We start from the raw sequence: 19,023 nt of genomic DNA, 5'->3' as shown, positions 1-19,023 counted from the left end.
AAAAAATATAGGATTCTTCTGGGTAAGTGTGAGAGGATGTTCCCCCTTATGGGAGAGTTGAGGACCAGAGGGTATAGTCTCAGAATAAAAGGACACCAATTTAAGACTGAGATGAGGAGGAATTTCTTTTTTTTTTAATATATGCCTTTAGGACATAGGTGTCACAGGCTGGCCAGCATTTCTTGCCAACCCCAAGTTGTCCTTCAGAAGGTGATGTTGAGCTGCCTTCTTGAACTGCTGCAGTCCATGTGCTGTAGGTAGACATATAATGCCTTTAGCGAGGGATTTCCAGGATTTTGATAGTGACAGTGAAGGAGCAGCAATCCATTTCCAAGTCAGGATAGTGAGGAGCTTAGAGGGAACTTGCAGGTAATAGTGTTCCTATGTATTAACTACCCTTGTGCTTTTAGATGAAAGTATCCATGGGTTTGTAAGGTACCGTCTAAGGATCTTTGGTAAATTTCTGCAGTGCATCTTGTAGATAGTACACACTCCTGCTTTTGTGCATATGTACTCACATTCTTTCCCTTGACATCATCTCAGAGTCAGCATTCACATGTAAACTAGTGACATCAAGCTCAAATTCTTCACCCCCTATATTGGCTGCAATGTGATGAGATTATTAGCTTGATAACCAATCGGGAATGAGCCATACTCTCCTGCAATGAAACCTTGGGAAGACTGGATCATCTCTCAGAGGGTTGTGAATCTTTAGAATTCCTTGTAAGTGTGGAGGTAAAGTCCTTGTGGACCACATGATATAGGAGCAGAATTAGGTCATTTGGCCAATCAAGTCTGTTCCACCATTCAATTATGGCTGATATGTTTCTCACCCCGTTTCAAGGCTGAAATAAATTGATCTTTGATCAGTAGGGAAATGAAGGGTTATGGAGAACACATAGGAAAGTATATTTTAGGAATGTTGGATAAGCATGACCCCAATGAATGGCAAAGCAGGTTTGAGCTGCTGAACAACCTACTCCTGTTTCTATTTCTTTTGGCTTTTTTTATGGTTTAAATGTTGTTGGTACTTGTAACACATTCAGCAGAAAGATCAATGGATGTTTATTTCAAATATTTCCATGATAAGTATCAAGTACAGCCATATCGCTTAAACCTAGCATTGCTTTTATTGTTGTTATAAGTGGATAAATATGTTTCACTTTCCATACCGCATCTTCATATCACCAAAATCAAAAGTAGAAAGAAGATAAAAACACGCCCATATTCAGCACTAGATGCACCTATTATTCTTTATTATTTTTTCTTTTATTCTTTGAAGTACAGAGATATGCAATAGAAATTCAGCAGATCCTCTGCCTCTTCTCCCAAATTGTAGTTTCCTGGCTGGAGTATGCTGTCTTTCTGCTTTCCTGCCTCTTTCTTCCCTTCCAATATTCCACAGGAATGTGGTAGTGTAGATGGTGGTCATTTGACCTCTCATGTCCATATTCCATCGGCAAATTGCCGTTATGATGTGATGCCATTCTCCTGCCTTTACTCTGTACCCTGGCATATTATTTAAATAGAAACAATCATCAAATGCCCTTTTGAATGCGTCAAGTGAATCTGTCTCCAGGCGGTGCATTCCAAAGCTGAACCACATGTGAAAAGCATTTTCTCATGTCTGCTATTGACTGTTACAATGTTCCATTGAAGTTAATCCTGGACTGTAATAAAATAGTTGTGTTAAAATGATTGTCACATACAATTGAATCCATTTTTAGCAATCGCTGTTTATGGTGATCTTATGGACTTAATGCTTAAATCATAATTTCCAAAAATAAATTGCACTTGGCGTACTACTTTTTAACTGAACGGATCAGTTCTGAGGAATGGTCACCGGATCCAAAACATTAACTCTGTTTCCTCCTTCACAGATGCTGCCAGACCTGCTGAGCTTCTCCAGTGATTTTGTTTTTATTCCTGATTTTACAGCATCTGCAGTTCTTTCGGTTCTCATTGTCACTTCCCTGTTCCCCAAAACCCTGTAACTTTTATCATTTAATCATGCCTGGCCTCACTAACATCTCAAACTTTACCCTTCATTATTTTCCTGCCCTAGCTTTCCTTGTTCTATACTTCTTTAAAAGCTGTTTTTGATTTAGAAAAATCACCAACATTAACTCTGTTTCTCTAATCAATGATATTTCTTGTGTTTACTGAGTTTACATCGATTTGCAGCACCCAGTCTTTCGGACTTTTTGCTATTTTATGCATAATTTGTACTGATCAGTATTAAGTTAATTGCACTGTGATGTTTCCATTTTGATTCCCACTTTGTTGAACACATGAAGAGATTTATTTTAAAAGTTGCTGTACCCATGCATAACTGATGAACAGAAGTAGGCATTTGGTACTCAAACCTGTTATGCCATTCAGTGAGATCATGGTTAATACCAAATTAGTTGGAACGCGGGAGACAGAGGATGGTAGTGGAGGATTGTTTTGCAGACTAGGGGCCTGTGACCAGTGGAGTGCCACAAGGATTGGCCTGTGTCTACTGTTTCTTGTCATTTATGTAAATGATTTTGATGTGAATATAGAGGGATAATAAGTTTGCAGATGACACCAAAATAGATGGTGTAGTGGGACAGCTAAGGTGGTTATCTGAGTGCAATGCGAACTTGATTAGGAAGGCCAGTGGGCAGAGGACTGCCAGATGGAGTTTAATTTAGTTAAATGTGAGGTTAAGGCACATCAGAGCTGGACTTATACACTTAATGGTAAGATATAGGAAGTGTTGCCAAACAAAGACACCTAGGTGTGCAGGTACATAGGTCCTTGAAAGTGGAATCCCAGGTGGACAGGATAGTGAAGAAGGGGTTTGGCAAACCTGCCTGCACAGGCCATTTCATTGAGTATAGTAGTTAGGATGTCATGTTATGACTGTACAGGACATTGGTTAGGCCACTTTTAGAATACAACATTCAATTCTCATCTGCCTGCTAAAAGAAAGATGTTGTTAACATGAAAGGATTCAGAAAAGATTTATAAGGATGTTGCTGGGATTGGAGGGTTTGAGTTATAGGGAGAGGCTGGATAGGCAGGGGCTTTACGCCCTGGAATGTCAGAGGTTGAGGGATGACCTTATGGAGTTTTATAAGATCATGAAGGGCATAGGCAGGGTGAATAGCCAAGGTCTTTTCCCTGAGGTGGGGGAGTCCTAAACTAGAGGATATAGGTTTAAGGTGAGAGGGGCAAGATTTAAAAGGGACCTGAGGGGCACCTTTTTATGCAGAGGGTGGTGTATGTATGGAATGAGCTGCCAGAGGAAGTGGTGGAGGCTGGTACAATTGGAACATTTCAAAAACATTGGGTTGGGTACATGAATAGGAGGGGTTTACAGGATTATGAGTGAAATGCTGATAAATGGAACTAGATCACTTTAGCATATCTCATCTGCATAAACCGATTGTACCAAAGGGTTTGTTTCCATGCTTTACAGCTCGATGCTGTATGACTCTATTTATCCTCCTTTTCCCTGTATCCCTTCACACCCGTGGTTAATAAAGGTCTAACAAACTCTGATTCAAAAATTAACAATTGGTAATCAGTTCCTGTTGGCAGAAGAGAGTTCTTCTTACTCTATTATTCACTTGCTAATTTTTTGAATGTGGTGTCAAGTTCTAGCAGGCCCAAACAGCAGAAAAAGTATCTGTTTACTTGATCAGTTACCTACAATCCCAATTCATGTGGTCTCTCTTGGCATCCACTTTTAATTCTGTTAAAGCTACACTGCAGTTCCTCCAAAGCCAAAATCCTTTCTAGGACTTGGTAACCAGACCTGCTGTCATTGCTCTAAGTGTTACTTAACCATAGCTTTGCATAACTGAAGTGTGACTAGGCTCAGCATAAAACTTTTTGTGATAAGAATGCATATGAAGTATTTGGGAGTGGAACAATTTCACAGATTATCTGCTGCTCCTTCCTGGATTTGAGATGCAAGCTTCTAAAAGTAGAGCAATACTTTACTCACCTGGCAAGCAAATGGCATTTTTGAGAATCTGAGTTATAATGTAGATAAAAGCATGATTTAACAAAAATTATGTCATTTCAGAAAGCTTTATAGCACGTATAAAAATATATATCTTTTCTATTCATACTGACATTTCAACTAATGAGTGAAAAACCGAAGGATTCAGTCCTGGGTAGAGAGGGATTTCAGGTCCGGGGGGAGGAAGGTGGGGAGAAGGGTATTTTCTTAGGTGTTGAGCGGAGACTGTGTGTGTTGGGACGTGGGTGGAGAAGGTTTTTTGGGGTCCTGGCATGAGAGAGTTGGGATTCTCCAAGAAGCAAGGTAGCTATTGTATCTCGAGTGGAGTGGGGATAGTCAGATTGTCGGTGACAGACAGAGCTGTGTCTGGTCCTGAGAGAGAGAGCTATTTTGGGTTCTGGTTGGAGAGTGGAATGTTATGTCAGGGAGGTTGGGCATCAGGTCCGTGGAGTAGAGTAGTCTTTGTCAGCACCTGGGCAAGGAAGGGAAATGTCGGGTTGTGGACAGAAGGGGATGTTTCAGGTGTCGAGCAGAAAAGGGGGAGCAAATCCCAAGGGAATAGGGGTTTGTCCAGTCAGATTTGGGGCTGCAAGCTGTTGCGGGTGTGTGTGTGGTTAGTCTGGGAGGTGGTTAGTTTAGTGGTTACCCAGGAGTCAGTAGAATTTTTAATAGCCTTAACTTATCCTGAGTAACTATTTACTTAACTATAGTGGAACTCTCTCTAAATTATTTGTTTTAGGTAGATGCATTTGGAGGGTTCCAGGTGCAGAGGAATTGTCCAGCAGAATTTTTAATTTCTGGGCAATTTTCTAGGAGTCTACTATGTCAGGGATTCTACAGTGTCCCACTGCACATTCCCATGTACCCTGCATGAATGATAACCTGAGCCAACTAGTATGCTGACCTTTAATGTAGGGGTTAAGTAGCAGAGTGAGGCAATCTTGTAGCAATTGTGTAGTTCTTTGGTGAGACTATCTTGAGTTTTGTGTACAGTTTTGGTACCTAGCCTGTGGAAGGGTAGACCTCCCTTTGTGCCTTTGTTGCAATTCCACTTTAGACTGGTTCCTGGGATGACAGGTTTCCCCTTTGAGGAAAGACAGATTAGAGTAAAAGAATGAGAAGTGATCCCATTGAAAAATTAAATTCCTACGAGGTTTGACAATGCAGTCTCAGAAAAGATAGTTCCATGCATGCAGAGTCTAGTACTAGACGTCACAGTGTCAGAATATGGGGATGGTCCTAAAGACTAAGATGTGGAGGAATTTCTTCAGTGTTCTGAAATTTTGTGATTCTGTACCCAGAAAGCTGCAGATACTCAGTTATTGAAATAGGAATTTAATTATTTTAGAATGCTAAAGGTATTATGTGATATGAGGATAGTGTGCAGAGCTGGAGTAAAGTTAGAAGTTCAGTCTCCATCTTACTGAAAGGTGATGAGCTGACTGGCTTACTCCTGTTCCTGTTTCTTATGTTATATTTACACTGTCTGAACTGTTACAACAGTGGATTAAATCAACTTCAACAACATCAACCGAACAATATGTTTCAGGAAGTCATGACGTTGTACATAATGCTATATTTCCTTTGTTTCTTTTATAGCTTGCGATTATCCCTTGGGTATGCAATCTGGAAGTATAACTGATCCTCAAATCACTGCATCAGGCAATGTGGGTAAGTATTTTGCCACTGTTACTTCCAACTATCTAACTTGCTTCTAAAACATGTGGAAATGGGAGCACTTGTTAATAACGTGGATTAACAAAATGTTATTCAGGATGCTGTCTGTCTTGGATCCATTTCAAACCGATATAAAAACCTTGTTATTCCAATGTTCATCATAAACAAAACCTATTTGGGCAATCTTACATCAATGTGGCTGCTTGGCATGAAACAAACATGATCTTGTACTAATTATCATTTAGCAAAGTGAGATGGAAGGCCTGATACTGGATAACTACAGAATGGTTTTTGTTTTGTACATTGTAGCTTGCGCTTAATAAACCATTAGAATTATCAGAATCCCGAGGCCTTTCAAAGTGAGTTTCTATTTGCCTGCTCCTCTGTGCTCCATTATTGTGCCTCCCTCTTGGCATCTGCAGGTTCAACCACAATGAGACGTGACATGGCTGACTTCAGTGGTGGTTATCTTCTTTGTTCTCTGTTCTCTTAATGTGGTTCTCAATTTTTTTTTAATTGAAGGATCCCTTTTCTAATGGAGTCATTTTCATTGGCATCCAACTTAAATTATTTTACTATACAGTGCTTACGATATGCAATTATAATAGTCAACAGACAGATGGTCTTCTTCCTCGATCTACTGGTGCAGCTTTAGGAGAAAATAGGAAAACTGGGCAGAAAGTAGCTTATACCTCTAACAGAACTGACTGCTCATTGATTTAAACAGATGGAAAGTTTACTGGGCTTTCTTGATTCCTTGATACTGATCAAGATTGCAGTTACAAAACAGCATTACATTTCTCTTCACAAAAGTTGACCAAATGGCTGTGACAAAAACAAGTTGCTGGAAAAGCTCAGCAGGTCTGGCAGCATCGGTGAAGAAAAAATTCGGAGTTTACATTTTGGGTCCAGTGACAGTAAGGACAGTCAGAAGCTTTTTCCCGCGGTGGAAGAGTCAGTTACTAGGAGTCATAGGTTTAAGGTGTGAGGGGAAAGGTTTAAAGGTGATGTACAAGGCAAGTTTTTTACACAGAGGATGGTGGGTATCTGGAACTTGTTGCCGGGAGAGGTAGTGGAAGCAGATACAATAGTGACTTTTAAAGGGCGCCTTGACAAATTCATGAATATGATGTGAATAGAGGGATACGGTCCCTGGAAGGACAGGGGGTTTTAGTTGTGACAGGCAGCATGTTGGTGCAGGCTTGGAGGGCCGAAGGGCCTGTTCCTGTGCTGGAATTTTCTTTGTTCTTTGTTCTGTTTTTGTTCCCGATTTACAGGATCCGCGGTTCTTTTGGTTCTAAATGGCTGTGAGTTCTATTACCTGAATTCACCAGCGTTTACAATTTTTTTACATTTTTTTCTTAGATGACTGGAAGCCAAGTCTAGCACGATTACACAACAGCAACATGATCAATGCCTGGAGTGCTGAAAAGTACATCAACGAGAAGCTTTGGATTCAAGTATGTCTTAATTGCTGCAAATAATAATTTAATCTTTTCTTAAAGAACTGATCACCTAAGTAACCATTACAGGGACCTGCTCAAATGTTGAAACATAATCACTGTAAGAAATAAATGATTAACAAACACTGAAAAGATTGAGAAACATAGAAAAGATCATTTTGGTTTCAGGCATTTGCTTCTTCATAACCTATGTATGATGGCCTTCTTGTGGATCAACCTACAGGGGACGTGGTGGCCTAGCAGTGTTATTATTGGACCATTAATCCAGAGACCCAGATAACGTTCTGGGGATTTGGGTTTGATTCCTGAGATGGCAAAAGGTGACATTTGAATTCAGTAAAAAAATCTGGAATTAAGTGTCTAATGGTAACCATGAAACCATTGCCAATTATTGGGAAAAGCCCATCTGTTTCACTAATGTCCTTTAGGGAAGGAAGTCTGCTGTCCTTACCTGGTCCGACCTAAATGCGACTCCAGATTCACAGCAATGCAGTTGATTCTTAACAATTAGGGATGGACAATAAACACTGGCCAACCAGTGATGCCCACATCTCATGGATGAGTAAAAAAATATTAAGATGATTAAGTACTGCCCCAAACCACAAATGCACACAAGCAAAATACCTTTTTTCACAATAATCTGCACTATTTAGTGTGACCTTTCTCAGCAGATACCAACTTGTAGGATTCAGTTTGTGGTCTTTTCAAGCTGTAGTTGTTACTCAAGTTACAAACTAGCATTTTTCAGTCTCCTTTTCTTTTTCTTTAATAATGAGTTGTCAGACCATAAGGTCCAGCAAGTTAAGTGGGACTTCTTACAATAGAACTACTGGTCTTCAGTAACACAGGAAAGATCATATTCTGTAGAATATTTTAGCACCTCAGTCAATTTCTATATCTATCGAATCAAATTGGGGTAATTAGGGTCTAGATGAGCTTTCACAAGCTATTTTATTATCTAGTTCTCTTTTAAACTACTGCCAATGAAGAATCTTGCATAGACCAAATCCTGATTGATTAAATGTGCTGGAAATTGTATGCAATCCTCTTTGGTAAAATTCTACTTTCAGATATAAGGATAGAAATTTAACACTTTGGGGTCCCAGCTTCAAACAGTAGACATGTGTCATTAAAATTGAAATGTGAAGATCATCTTGTTCCACATAGTTTTCTGTCCTTGGGAAGGTATGTGGAACACCCTGAGCAGTCCATCTGAATTTTCAGTATGTGTATTGCAGATCTCTGCATCCAATGCACTAACTCATCAAAGGAATTCTACCGCTTGAATGTTTGATTTTAAATTTTCACTTATTCTTTTATTACGGATAGTTTTCACTTACAAGGAGCTTTGTGGTTCACATACACAATACAACCAAATGGCTAATTGCTAGTAGATGAATGAGTGGAACTCCTAGTTATAAATAACAAGGGAACAGATTTGTTGACACTTATCGACAAGTGTTTTTGTTAATTTTGTTCTGACTGTTCTCATTCTAAGTTCTAGTACCAAAGAATGGAATAGCGAGTTTTGAGAAGATTTGTAGATCAGGTTAAGGTTCTGGATGTGAGTTTGCTCGCTGAGCTGGAAGGTTAGTTTTCAGACGTTTCGTCACCATTCTAGGTAACATCATCAGTGAGCCTCCGACGAAGCACCGGTGTTATGTCCCGCTTTCTATTTATCAGGTTAGGTTTCCTTGGATTGGTGATGTCCTGGCAATGCAGGAAATGATGTCACCAACCCAAGGAAACCTAACCAGATAAATAGAAAGCGGGACATAACACCAGCTTCGTCGGAGGCTCACTGATGATGTTACTTAGAATGGTGACGACACGTCTGAAAACTAACCTTCCAGCTCAGCGAGCAAACTCACATCCAAAAGAATGGAATACATATGAAACTGGTCTAATTCAGATTTACTGATAAATAGAGTCATTTTTCTCATAAAATTTGAAAGAACTGTGCATGTTGTCAATTGGAGATTGCTGGGAAAGCTCAGCAGGTCTGGCAGCATCTGTGAACAGAAATCAGAGTTAACGAATCAGGTCCAGTGAGTTCTGAGAAGTGTCACTGGGCCTGAAACGTTAACTCTGATTTCTGTTCACCGATGCTGCCAGACCTGCTGAGCTTTTTCAGCAATCTCTATTTTTGTTTTATTTTTCTCAGGTTATTTAGTTAATGTGTGAGCATTACTATGTCACAGGTCGACCTGGAAAGGCCAATGGTGATCACTGAGCTTGCCACCCAAGGAGCCAGCACAATGTTTGTGCAAAATTTTATTCAAACCTTTTTCATTGAATACAGTGTGGACGGGGAAAATTGGAAGTATTACAATGGAAACAGCAGAAGCTATAAACAAGTGAGTGTAAATCACAAAGTCTGAATAATTTATTGCACCAAAAGTAACTGTCTATCAACTTTGACTATCTCAATTTCCTGAGGGATGGGCTGTTAGTAATATCAATTTCTACAAGGTGTAAACTCATCTGTCAATATATTTACTGCTAAACATTTCAGATACAGCATTTTTTCCTTAATAAATAATATTTTGCACTTGTGTTTTTTTCCCTAATATCCATCTGCTTTCTTGCCTCTGTCTTGTAAGCCATCTCATATCGGAATACTCACCAACAGTTGCAATGGTAAGATATGGCTGTATGGCCTCGAGTTATCCACTTGATGAATTACAAATTTTAGGCATGCAATTATAGAAAGAGGTTAAAAGATGATATAAAGAAAAAAAGGACAGGCAGAAATTAATCATCAAATATAAAAGGTTAATTACCAAAACATATCTGCCTATAGACTAATTATATGACAGTGTAGGCAGCTGCAGTGTGAGGAGAAAAAGGCTGAAGTGGGCAGTGTTCAAGATTCTGAAGAAATTTGACAGAATGAATCCAGACAGAATTGTTCAGTTTAAGAGGGAACACTGTTTAAATATTTGGTATAAGAACAGAAATCTGACTAAACTTTTCATCCCAACGAATAGTAAAACAAGTTGTCAAGAAAACCACTGAAGTGAATTTTCTAAATGGACTTGAAGTAATTTGATGTGTTTTCTTTTACATCAACATGGAAAACTACCAAAAGCTGACAACAGACCTAAGTGTAAATCCACGATATACAGGTCTGGGTAGTCCAATTGTCGAATAGTCACTGGAATTCCATCCCATCCTTCCCATGAGCCTGAACCCCCACCAGATCAAATAAGCCTATGACGCGCAATATCCATCCTCTCCTTCCGGCTTGGAAACCTTCCTCTCCTCCATGCAGCCAACACACCCACCATCCCACACCCTAATCTCAACCTACCTGGCACCCTTCCCACCTGGAACACCACTTACCATGCCCCTACTCACCTGACTTGTTACTTAGGTGACACCCTGCCCATCAGGCATCATCACCCATTAATCAACTGTCACCCTAATCCCCACACTTGCATCACATATTTGCTAGTTCGCAGCAGCTGTCATTGTGTCTGTCTGCGCTACTGGACATTAAAATCATAAAATATGGTCTAGTGACAGCTATAAAAGGCAGTAGTTTGAATCCCCACACCCAGACTATCATGCACTATGGAGAAGCTTTTTTAATTCATTTCCACCCCACATTTGTGAAGGAGCTGGGATCTGAATTCCATCTAGAAACATGGAGCTTAGTATGAACGAAAATAAATGGGAGTGGAATGGCAATCTGACCTTCCTGGTCACCCATGGGAGTATCTGGGCCATGGTCATAGTAAAAGTGCATTGACATAATCTAAGCTGCATGTTTACTCAGCATTCCACTGATTGTAAAGCAGGCAATTGTTGTTACAGTTACAGAGATATTCCATAAAGTTTTCAAGAAATTATGGCACATTGCTGATTGCTTCAGCCTTGGCTCAATAGAAATACTTCTGGTATGTGCTCAGAAGGTCATGGTGTAAGCCCAATTTAAGAAGCTTTAACACAGCAACTTGCTCTTTTGGAGATATCTTTGATACACCTATCTACCCTCTCATATAGATTTATATATCATGATCCTATGATACCTTTTGGAGAACAGTACTGTATTCTACCATGTCCGAGTCAACATTTATCCTTCAACTGACATCATTGAAACAGATTAAGTTTTTATGTGAAAAATAAATTCTTTGTTGTTTGGAGGATCTTGGAGATTACTCGCCACAACAGTGACCACTAGGCAAAACTACTGCACTACTTTGTCTGTGAAATGAGTTTAGGAAAAACAGTGCAAAAATATTTTTTCCCCTTTTGTTATTGAAAATCTTTAAAAAGAGTTGGAACATTTTAAGAAAGACTGTTGCAAAATTGTTTACATTGTTGACACAAGAATGTAGACACAATGTTTATCTGTTCCTTTCCCTCAATTTTTAATAGCATTTTTCCTGTTGTAACCCTTCTCCCTTGTTTATTCTGGCGCTTTGCCTTTTTGTACACATGAAATGGCATTGTCGTCACTCCCTCAGTTCCTAACGGCACTCATATTTGTCCTCCACTCAAGTTATCACTAATCCTCAGTTCATACTGGTATTGTCTCCCAAAAGCACTTTGCAGAAAATTAAGGGATGTTTCATGTCCATTTGAGGGAAAGACAGAGGCTTGGTTTGATATCTCATTCAGCAGACTGTCTCAGACAGAGAAGCACACCTTCAGTACTGCACACATTGTCAGCCAGGATTTAGGGTTCAGGTCTCTGCAATAACATTTGAATCAGTTACCATCGGAATAAGGTGAAAGGGCTGCCATTGAATCATGGCTAACACTGCATGATTAAATTGTAGAAAAGTGGGCAGATGAGAATGATCTGTGGAAATCCAATTTAAGCCAATTGGCTTGTTTGCTATTCTTAAAACTTGTTGTGTCATTTGTGAAGTGCAGGGCCAATTCTGGAGAGTTGCAGGGCCAAACTGGCAACTGATGTTGCCTGTGGATTGATCCTCTACGGAGACAAAATCAATGTAGTCTTGTTTCCTTGAAGGAAAATAAAATAGTGAGAATCCAATGAGGTTTACCGATGGAGGCATCTGTGATAAGACTCTGGTTCACTCCAAGGGTTGTCTGATCTGTTCATTTCACTGAACATCTACTGGATAATTATTAGAAGATTCAGAAAACCTTGGGATCAGCTTAGAGAAGTGTCCAAGGAAGAACTGAACAGGAGTAGAGATGGATGACCAGGACTGAAACAAGAATACTTTTTTGAAAGTGGAACATATAAAATGGTTTGCTTCAACATGCTTCATTTAATAGCTTTCCTAGATGACATGTTCATGATCTCTATGAAAACATGTTTAACTCTATTTTTCTGTTTATACATCTGAAGGTGTTTCAAGGAAACTGTAATGCTACAGATGTAAAGTTTAACAGGTTCAACCCTCCTATTGTTGCAAGGTATCTAAAATTAAATCCGGTATCCTTCAAAGTCAGACCTACTCTTCGCATGGAATTATATGGCTGTGAAATAGACTGTAAGTAATTGCAAGTAACTTCTTTTCCATTTTTCTCAGTATTCACCATCCACTCCAGCTGCAAAATGCCTAATATCAGGAATATATTAATTGGCTTACAAACAATCTAAAACCAGGATTTTTTTAATAGCAGTGATACACTTACTAATTTCGTTGGCAAGTAGCTTAGTAGAGATTTTTGAGAGAGGTGCCTCCCATGACTATCTCACCATAAAAACATACAATGGCATGGTTCCAGAAGGCCAATTTATCCAAAGTGCCTGTGCTTGTTCCTTGAAAGAACAATTCAATAATTCTCATTTCCTCTACATATGAACATAGGTGTGTGGGTAGATATTAGTAGAGAACTCATTGGCAGGTTCTCGACTAACATGTGAGGAAAGGGAGCTGGTTTGATTGCTTCCAGCAAACATTAATTGGTCAGTGTATGTTTTAGGACTCCTACAAATTGATGCAACACGAGATCAGACTTATTGGACACCTTGTGACGAGGGTGCTAGCCATCTCATCGCCATGTAAGATACAGCATAGCCAAACTTTCCTGCATGATAATGGCATACTTAATCCAATCAGAACTCACTGTATATCTCACAAATGGATGGAATAGCCTGAGGCTGCTGCTTTTGGCCCTGAAAGGTTCCCAGCCTTTGGAAAGGGGGGAGGTGTCTCAAGTATTTGAGCAACAGGTGAAGATACCCATCTCACACTGCTGATTTGTCGTAAACATACAGATGGTATTCTCCACTAACAGGATGCTTTTGTTTCTGAAAAGATATTTGCCTATCATGCTATTTATTGTTGTGGTGCATAATTTTCAATTCTGTATGGTGCCAGACATATGGGCCATCCATCCAAAAGGCCGTAAGATGTAGTTGTAGGTCATTCAGCCTTTTGTGTCTGCTCCAGCATTCAATTAGATCTTGGCTGATCCAATAATCTTCAAATACACATTCTTGCCTTTTCCCGAGAATTCTTGATGCCCTTATTGATTAAAAATCTATCTATTCAGTATGGACAGGAGGACTGTATCAAGCAACATCTCCCTTCAGCTGACTGCAGTGAGCAGCATACATACTGTGCTCACTCAGAATCTAGAAATCAGAAATATAGTGTCTAAAATCACTTGATTTTAGTTATTGAAAAATGTTCATTAAATAATCCTGGATGTGCTAAAAATTATATTGAAGACCAATTTAAAATTTTGAGTCAAGTTTGCAGTGTGATTCACTGGCATATACTGGAGTCCACATTTAATTACACAAGAAGCCTTGTTCTTTTGTAGGCAAGAGGAGTAGGTCTTTGCAAAGTCCTTTCGTTCAGTGAAAAAGATTCAATGCAGACAGCCAAATCCTGCTACATTCCTATGGCAACACCCCAACCACTTGGCTTGGCTCATATGAATTTAATCTGTCAATGATGATATTTAACAGTTTCTGCTGCATCGCCATGCGAATCAATCAGTACCCTCCTGTCCTTATTGAATAAATTGCTGCTTCCTTTCCAACAACAAAAGCAGAAATTGCTGGAAGACTTCATCAGGTCTGGCAGCATCGTGAAGAGGAATCAGTTAACGTTTCGGGTCTGGTGACCCTTTCTCAGAACTGTTTCCTTTCCTAGTTAAATCTCTTGCATTTCAGTCCTGATGAATGCAAGACAAAAATCTTCATAAATATGCTAACTTTGGCTGTTCATCACTCCACTGATCTACAGCAATATTTTCTCCACCTTATGCTGGCAGGAAGTATAGATGGACAAAGAGAGGATACTTGGTGTAAGGAGACATTGTGGTTGGGTCTCCCATTGGTTATTTTAACTTACTAGCTATCAGTGCCTGCACATGACATTTAAGTAAAACAGGAAGTTAGGTACAGATGGAGGGGTAGCACTGTTACCCAAGAATGGCATTTGTGAAATAATTAGGGATGACCTTGGTTCAGGGGATCAGGATTTAGAATCTATTTTGGTAGAAATGGGGAATCGTAGAAGAAAGAAATCACCAGTAGGAATGGTCTACAAGTGTCCTAATAGTAACCACAATGTAGGACAATATATACAACAAAAGATGCATTTCGTGACATTGTTTCTCTTGCTATTTGAATGAATACTAGCAGAAGTCTTGGACTTCAAAGATCAGACTCACAAATCCCCAAGTTATGAAAAGTAACATATAAAAAATATATCAGTGATAATGGGAACTGCAGATGCTGGAGAATCCAAGATAACAAAGTGTGGAGCTGGATGAACACAGCAGGCAGCATCTCAGGAGCACAATAAAATAAAATAAAAAATATGATTTTAGCCATTATTACCCTCATCAAAAATCTTGATAACCTCACCAAAGAACTCAATCAAATTAGTCAAACATCATTTGGCTTTATCAAATCAGTATCACCATCATCTTTTAGTTGAGAACAATGCGCATTGACCCCTGGGACAGGAGTGTATACGGCAATAGTGTCATCTCTTCACCAACTTTATTGTAAGTAGTGAAATGTACGTTTTCACTAGAATTAGTGAAACAGCACAGTTTTGATTTACATTCTATGTTTCACTTACTTATGCATACGTACAACTAACTCTTTGCCATTTTGCAGTCTGTTCACAACCTCTGGGAATGAAGAGTGGAATTATTGAAGATTCCCAGATAACTGCTTCATCCTACTGGAGTTCGTGGTGGGGTTCTTGGAACCCCTCACTTGCACGTCTGGATCTGGAAGGCAGAATCAATGCATGGAGGTCAAGTGTAAGAAGGATAAAAGAGCTTAAATTTTTTCACAGCCTGTGTCTCATTTATATTAAAATAACCTTATTAGTTGATGAAGAAGTCTTGCATTACAGCCCCTTTTACAACCACCAGAAAATTGAAAGTGCTTTACAGCCACTTTATAATATGGCAGCAAATTTGCATAAATCAAGGTCCTGGAGACAACAGTGTAATAATAAATGAGATAATTAAAGATAACCATTGTACAAGATACCAAGGATAGCATGCTGTTCTTCTTTGAAACAATTCCATGGTATCATGTACTAGGACATCAATTTTGAATCAAGATTTGAAGATACAGCCTCTGAATTCAAGACAAAAGTGCTACCAACTGAGACATACTTTGATAAAACAATGGACTTAACTTTAGATTTATATTATATTCGTTAACGAATATTATCCTCTAATATTAAAACTCATTGATGAGAATCTGTATATAGTTTATGAAATATCAGTATTGTGGGTCGCCTGTCATGCTGCACACAGGGATCCCCAATTTACGAATGACCAACTTATGAACCTCATATTTGTGAACACAATCTCATATAGAGGTGTATTAATTTTAAACATTTGCCATACAACAATTTCCTCATGCTTATGATCCACTACCTTGCATTGTGTTTTGACTTATGTACCAGTTGACATGAAAACTGACTGAAGAGAACCCATTCACCACCCAGGGATTGGCTGTAATAAGTTGAAGGTGCTTTGTGTACTTGGTCTACTAAACTCTGACCGTAACTCGCCCACTAGCACCCAGTAGAAAAAAAGTGTAGAAATGTCTTCCTCCAATTCCAAGGGATTTTCCACCATAAGGTTAAAAAAAAGTGCCTGTTGCATGTTCCTTAATTCAAAGGGAGTCTATGGTAATGTCACTAGTCTAATAATGCAGAACCCCATAATGTTCTGTGGGTAGGGGTTTGAAGCCATGATTGCAGTTGGTGAGATTTGAATTTAAAAATCTTGGAATTGAAGGCTATCCTAATGGCAATCACGTAACCACTGTCAATTGTTGTAGGATTGTCAGGGAAGGAAATCTGTCGTCTTTACCATATCTGGCCTACATGTGACTCCAGATCCACAGCAATATGGTTGACTCTTAACTGTCCTCTGTAAGCCACTTGGTTCAAGGCCAGTTATAGGTAGGCCTACACTAGATGCTGGTATAGCCAGCGGGGCCCACATAATATGAGCAAATAAAATGTGTGCCGCAGTGTCAAAGTCTGCAGCACAATATATTTGAGGAGATCACCACAGAATATGTCTTCTACACAACACATCCTGCTGAGCTATTCTTGCTACTGTGTCCATCTTTCCTGATGTACAAAATGACCAAAAAAAATTCTATTCAAACACTTTCATCACTTAAATGTCCTAATTTCAAAGAGATGGATTGGAGAAAGAAAATTGGTACAGGTCAGGAAAAGTCTAACTCAAAAAATATTAGTGCACATTATAAAATAAGTACTTGAATTGTAGAATTATACAGTGTCACTAAACAATCTCTAAAAATAACTTAATTTTTGTTCCAGAAACAAAATGCAGACCAATGGCTCCAGGTTAACTTCCTGAAGAAAAAGAGGATAAGTAGCATCATTACGCAAGGGGTCAGATCCGTAACCACCGCAATGTTTGTACAGACCTATGCGGTGCATTTTAGCAATGATGGAGAAATATGGCTACCATATACAGATCATCAGGATGGGGGTGAGAAGGTAGGAGCATACATTGTTGAAGGTATCAGGAAGAAAACAAGAATTTAATGCCTTTGTCCCAAAGATGTTGCAGCACAATAATATTAATGCACACAGAGTGCATTTTTTGGTACGGAAGGGTATATTATGTAACACATGTAAATATGCTTCATGATAAAAAGCAATAGCCAGGTTCAGCTGTAAAGCTAGTTATGATAAATAGGTTGCTCAGGCTTATAAATGAAAAATAGCTAATAGTTGTTAGTCTGTGTCTGAGACGACGTCAGAGTGTGAAGTGGTACCTTCAGTTCTGTAGGAGGACAAACACAGCGACTGCAGTGTTTCAAGAAGGCAATTTTCTGTGACCTTTCCGAGACCAATTAGGGAAGGCCAATTAATACTGTCCTTGCTGGCAACAGTCACCTCCCATGAATGAATTCAAAATCAAAGGAAGGCTTATTTTGCTAAGTGATTCCTGGGGAAAGAGTGGAAAAAGGTTTATACCCATCCTGCATACAACTAAGCAATGGAATGATTTACCATAATTATCTCAAAATACTGATTTTCTCAGGATAGTTGTTCTACAAGGTTAAATAAAAATGACTCTCTCAACTCGCTTTATATCTTCTTTAAATTCAAAACTGAGGGTATACTGATGCCTAATTCAAACTTGTTAAGCCTTTTGTTGTTAGTATAAATAATATTGTCTTCATTAAATGATGCAAAACAGATCCATGTTGCCACTTACTATTTGTTGGTGGAATCATTAATCCTAATGTCTCATCAAACAAGGAACCAAACAGTTTTTATTCAACATACAGACAGAAACATTTGGTGCCATAAATAACTGTTTATTTCTTAATCTCATTACACTTCATTTCATTTTCCCTGTAATAACCCATAACATATTTAGTTTTTTGGCAATCATCACAATTAAATTCAATAAAGCATATTAAAAGGAAAAGTATTATATTTAAATTATATTGATTTACAATGAATAAGCTATATTAGCAATGACTTCCAAAATTTTACCAAAGAAATATGTAACAAGTTTCTAATTAGAAGTTGGAATTCTGATTTGGATCATTGTACTTCATCTAAGCACTGACATCCGAAGCTGGTGGTGACTCAGATGTCTGCAGGCTCGAAAGGGATCAGTATAATTTTCAAATTTGCTTTGCACCCAGTGAATGGCAGCAGCATACATTGCAAAAGATGACAATCACCGGAGAGGTGGTGTTGGCTGAGCTCCTGGAAATTGACAACCAGGAGCATCTTAAAACATAGAAGATACTGAAAAATTTGACAGGTTTTGTTGTATCAAGGAAAAGAAAAATAACATGGGTAAATATTGTTCCTAAATCTCAATGGTTTCTGTGGGAGTTGGGGGTAGGATGTGCTGGTTAGGAGGAGAATGTGAGGTGACAGCATCACATGTGCAGGAGATTTAGCCCAGTCTATTTCGGGGCTAAGACTGTTTCACCACATCTTAATTTTTAATTGATATTATCTTTAATTTGCAGATATTCACAGCAAACACAGATTACTACCATCATAAAAAAAGCTACATCAATCCACCTATTTTTGCCAAATATATCCGGATTATTCCAAAAACCTGGTACAATGATATTGCACTTCGAGTTGAATTCTTTGGATGTGCTTTGGAATGAAGATATTTTTAGGGCATTTGTAGGAGAAAGTACAACCTTTTGTAAAAATACTTGTTGTATTAAAATTATGCCTTTTTATGAGAGACAAAACATTCACTGATATTGAGAAAATGCTGATGTTAAAACAAGTAAATTTTAAATAACAGATTGTTTTTTAGTTAAAAATAATTTATAAATCGTCAACATATAACCCAAAATATCGGATTGGTTAGTTAGCTCTACATCATAGTCTGTTGGTCTTGCCAGAGGTTTTTTTTAAATAAAGTTATATAACATTTGCAGTA

General features: G+C 38.7%; 1 protein-coding gene across 1 annotated transcript in view; it reads left to right on the top strand.

The window, feature by feature from the left end:
* f5 (coagulation factor V) overlaps positions 1-19,023 on the top strand; it is a 72,121-nt gene extending 53,098 nt beyond the window's left edge. The window contains exons 19-25 of the mRNA XM_048541478.2: positions 5,597-5,668; positions 7,040-7,134; positions 9,339-9,494; positions 12,467-12,611; positions 15,206-15,354; positions 16,908-17,090; positions 18,593-19,023. Coding sequence (XP_048397435.1) covers positions 5,597-5,668; positions 7,040-7,134; positions 9,339-9,494; positions 12,467-12,611; positions 15,206-15,354; positions 16,908-17,090; positions 18,593-18,739 — 947 coding nt within the window. The 3' untranslated portion in view covers positions 18,740-19,023. The remainder of the gene's footprint in view (positions 1-5,596; positions 5,669-7,039; positions 7,135-9,338; positions 9,495-12,466; positions 12,612-15,205; positions 15,355-16,907; positions 17,091-18,592) is intronic.

The sequence above is a fragment of the Stegostoma tigrinum genome, chromosome 12, assembly GCF_030684315.1.
Source record: "Stegostoma tigrinum isolate sSteTig4 chromosome 12, sSteTig4.hap1, whole genome shotgun sequence".
In the NCBI taxonomy this organism is placed as follows: domain Eukaryota; kingdom Metazoa; phylum Chordata; class Chondrichthyes; order Orectolobiformes; family Stegostomatidae; genus Stegostoma; species Stegostoma tigrinum.
The sequence above is the reverse complement of the archived record's forward strand: the minus strand, read 5'-3'. Positions and strand labels throughout refer to the sequence as shown.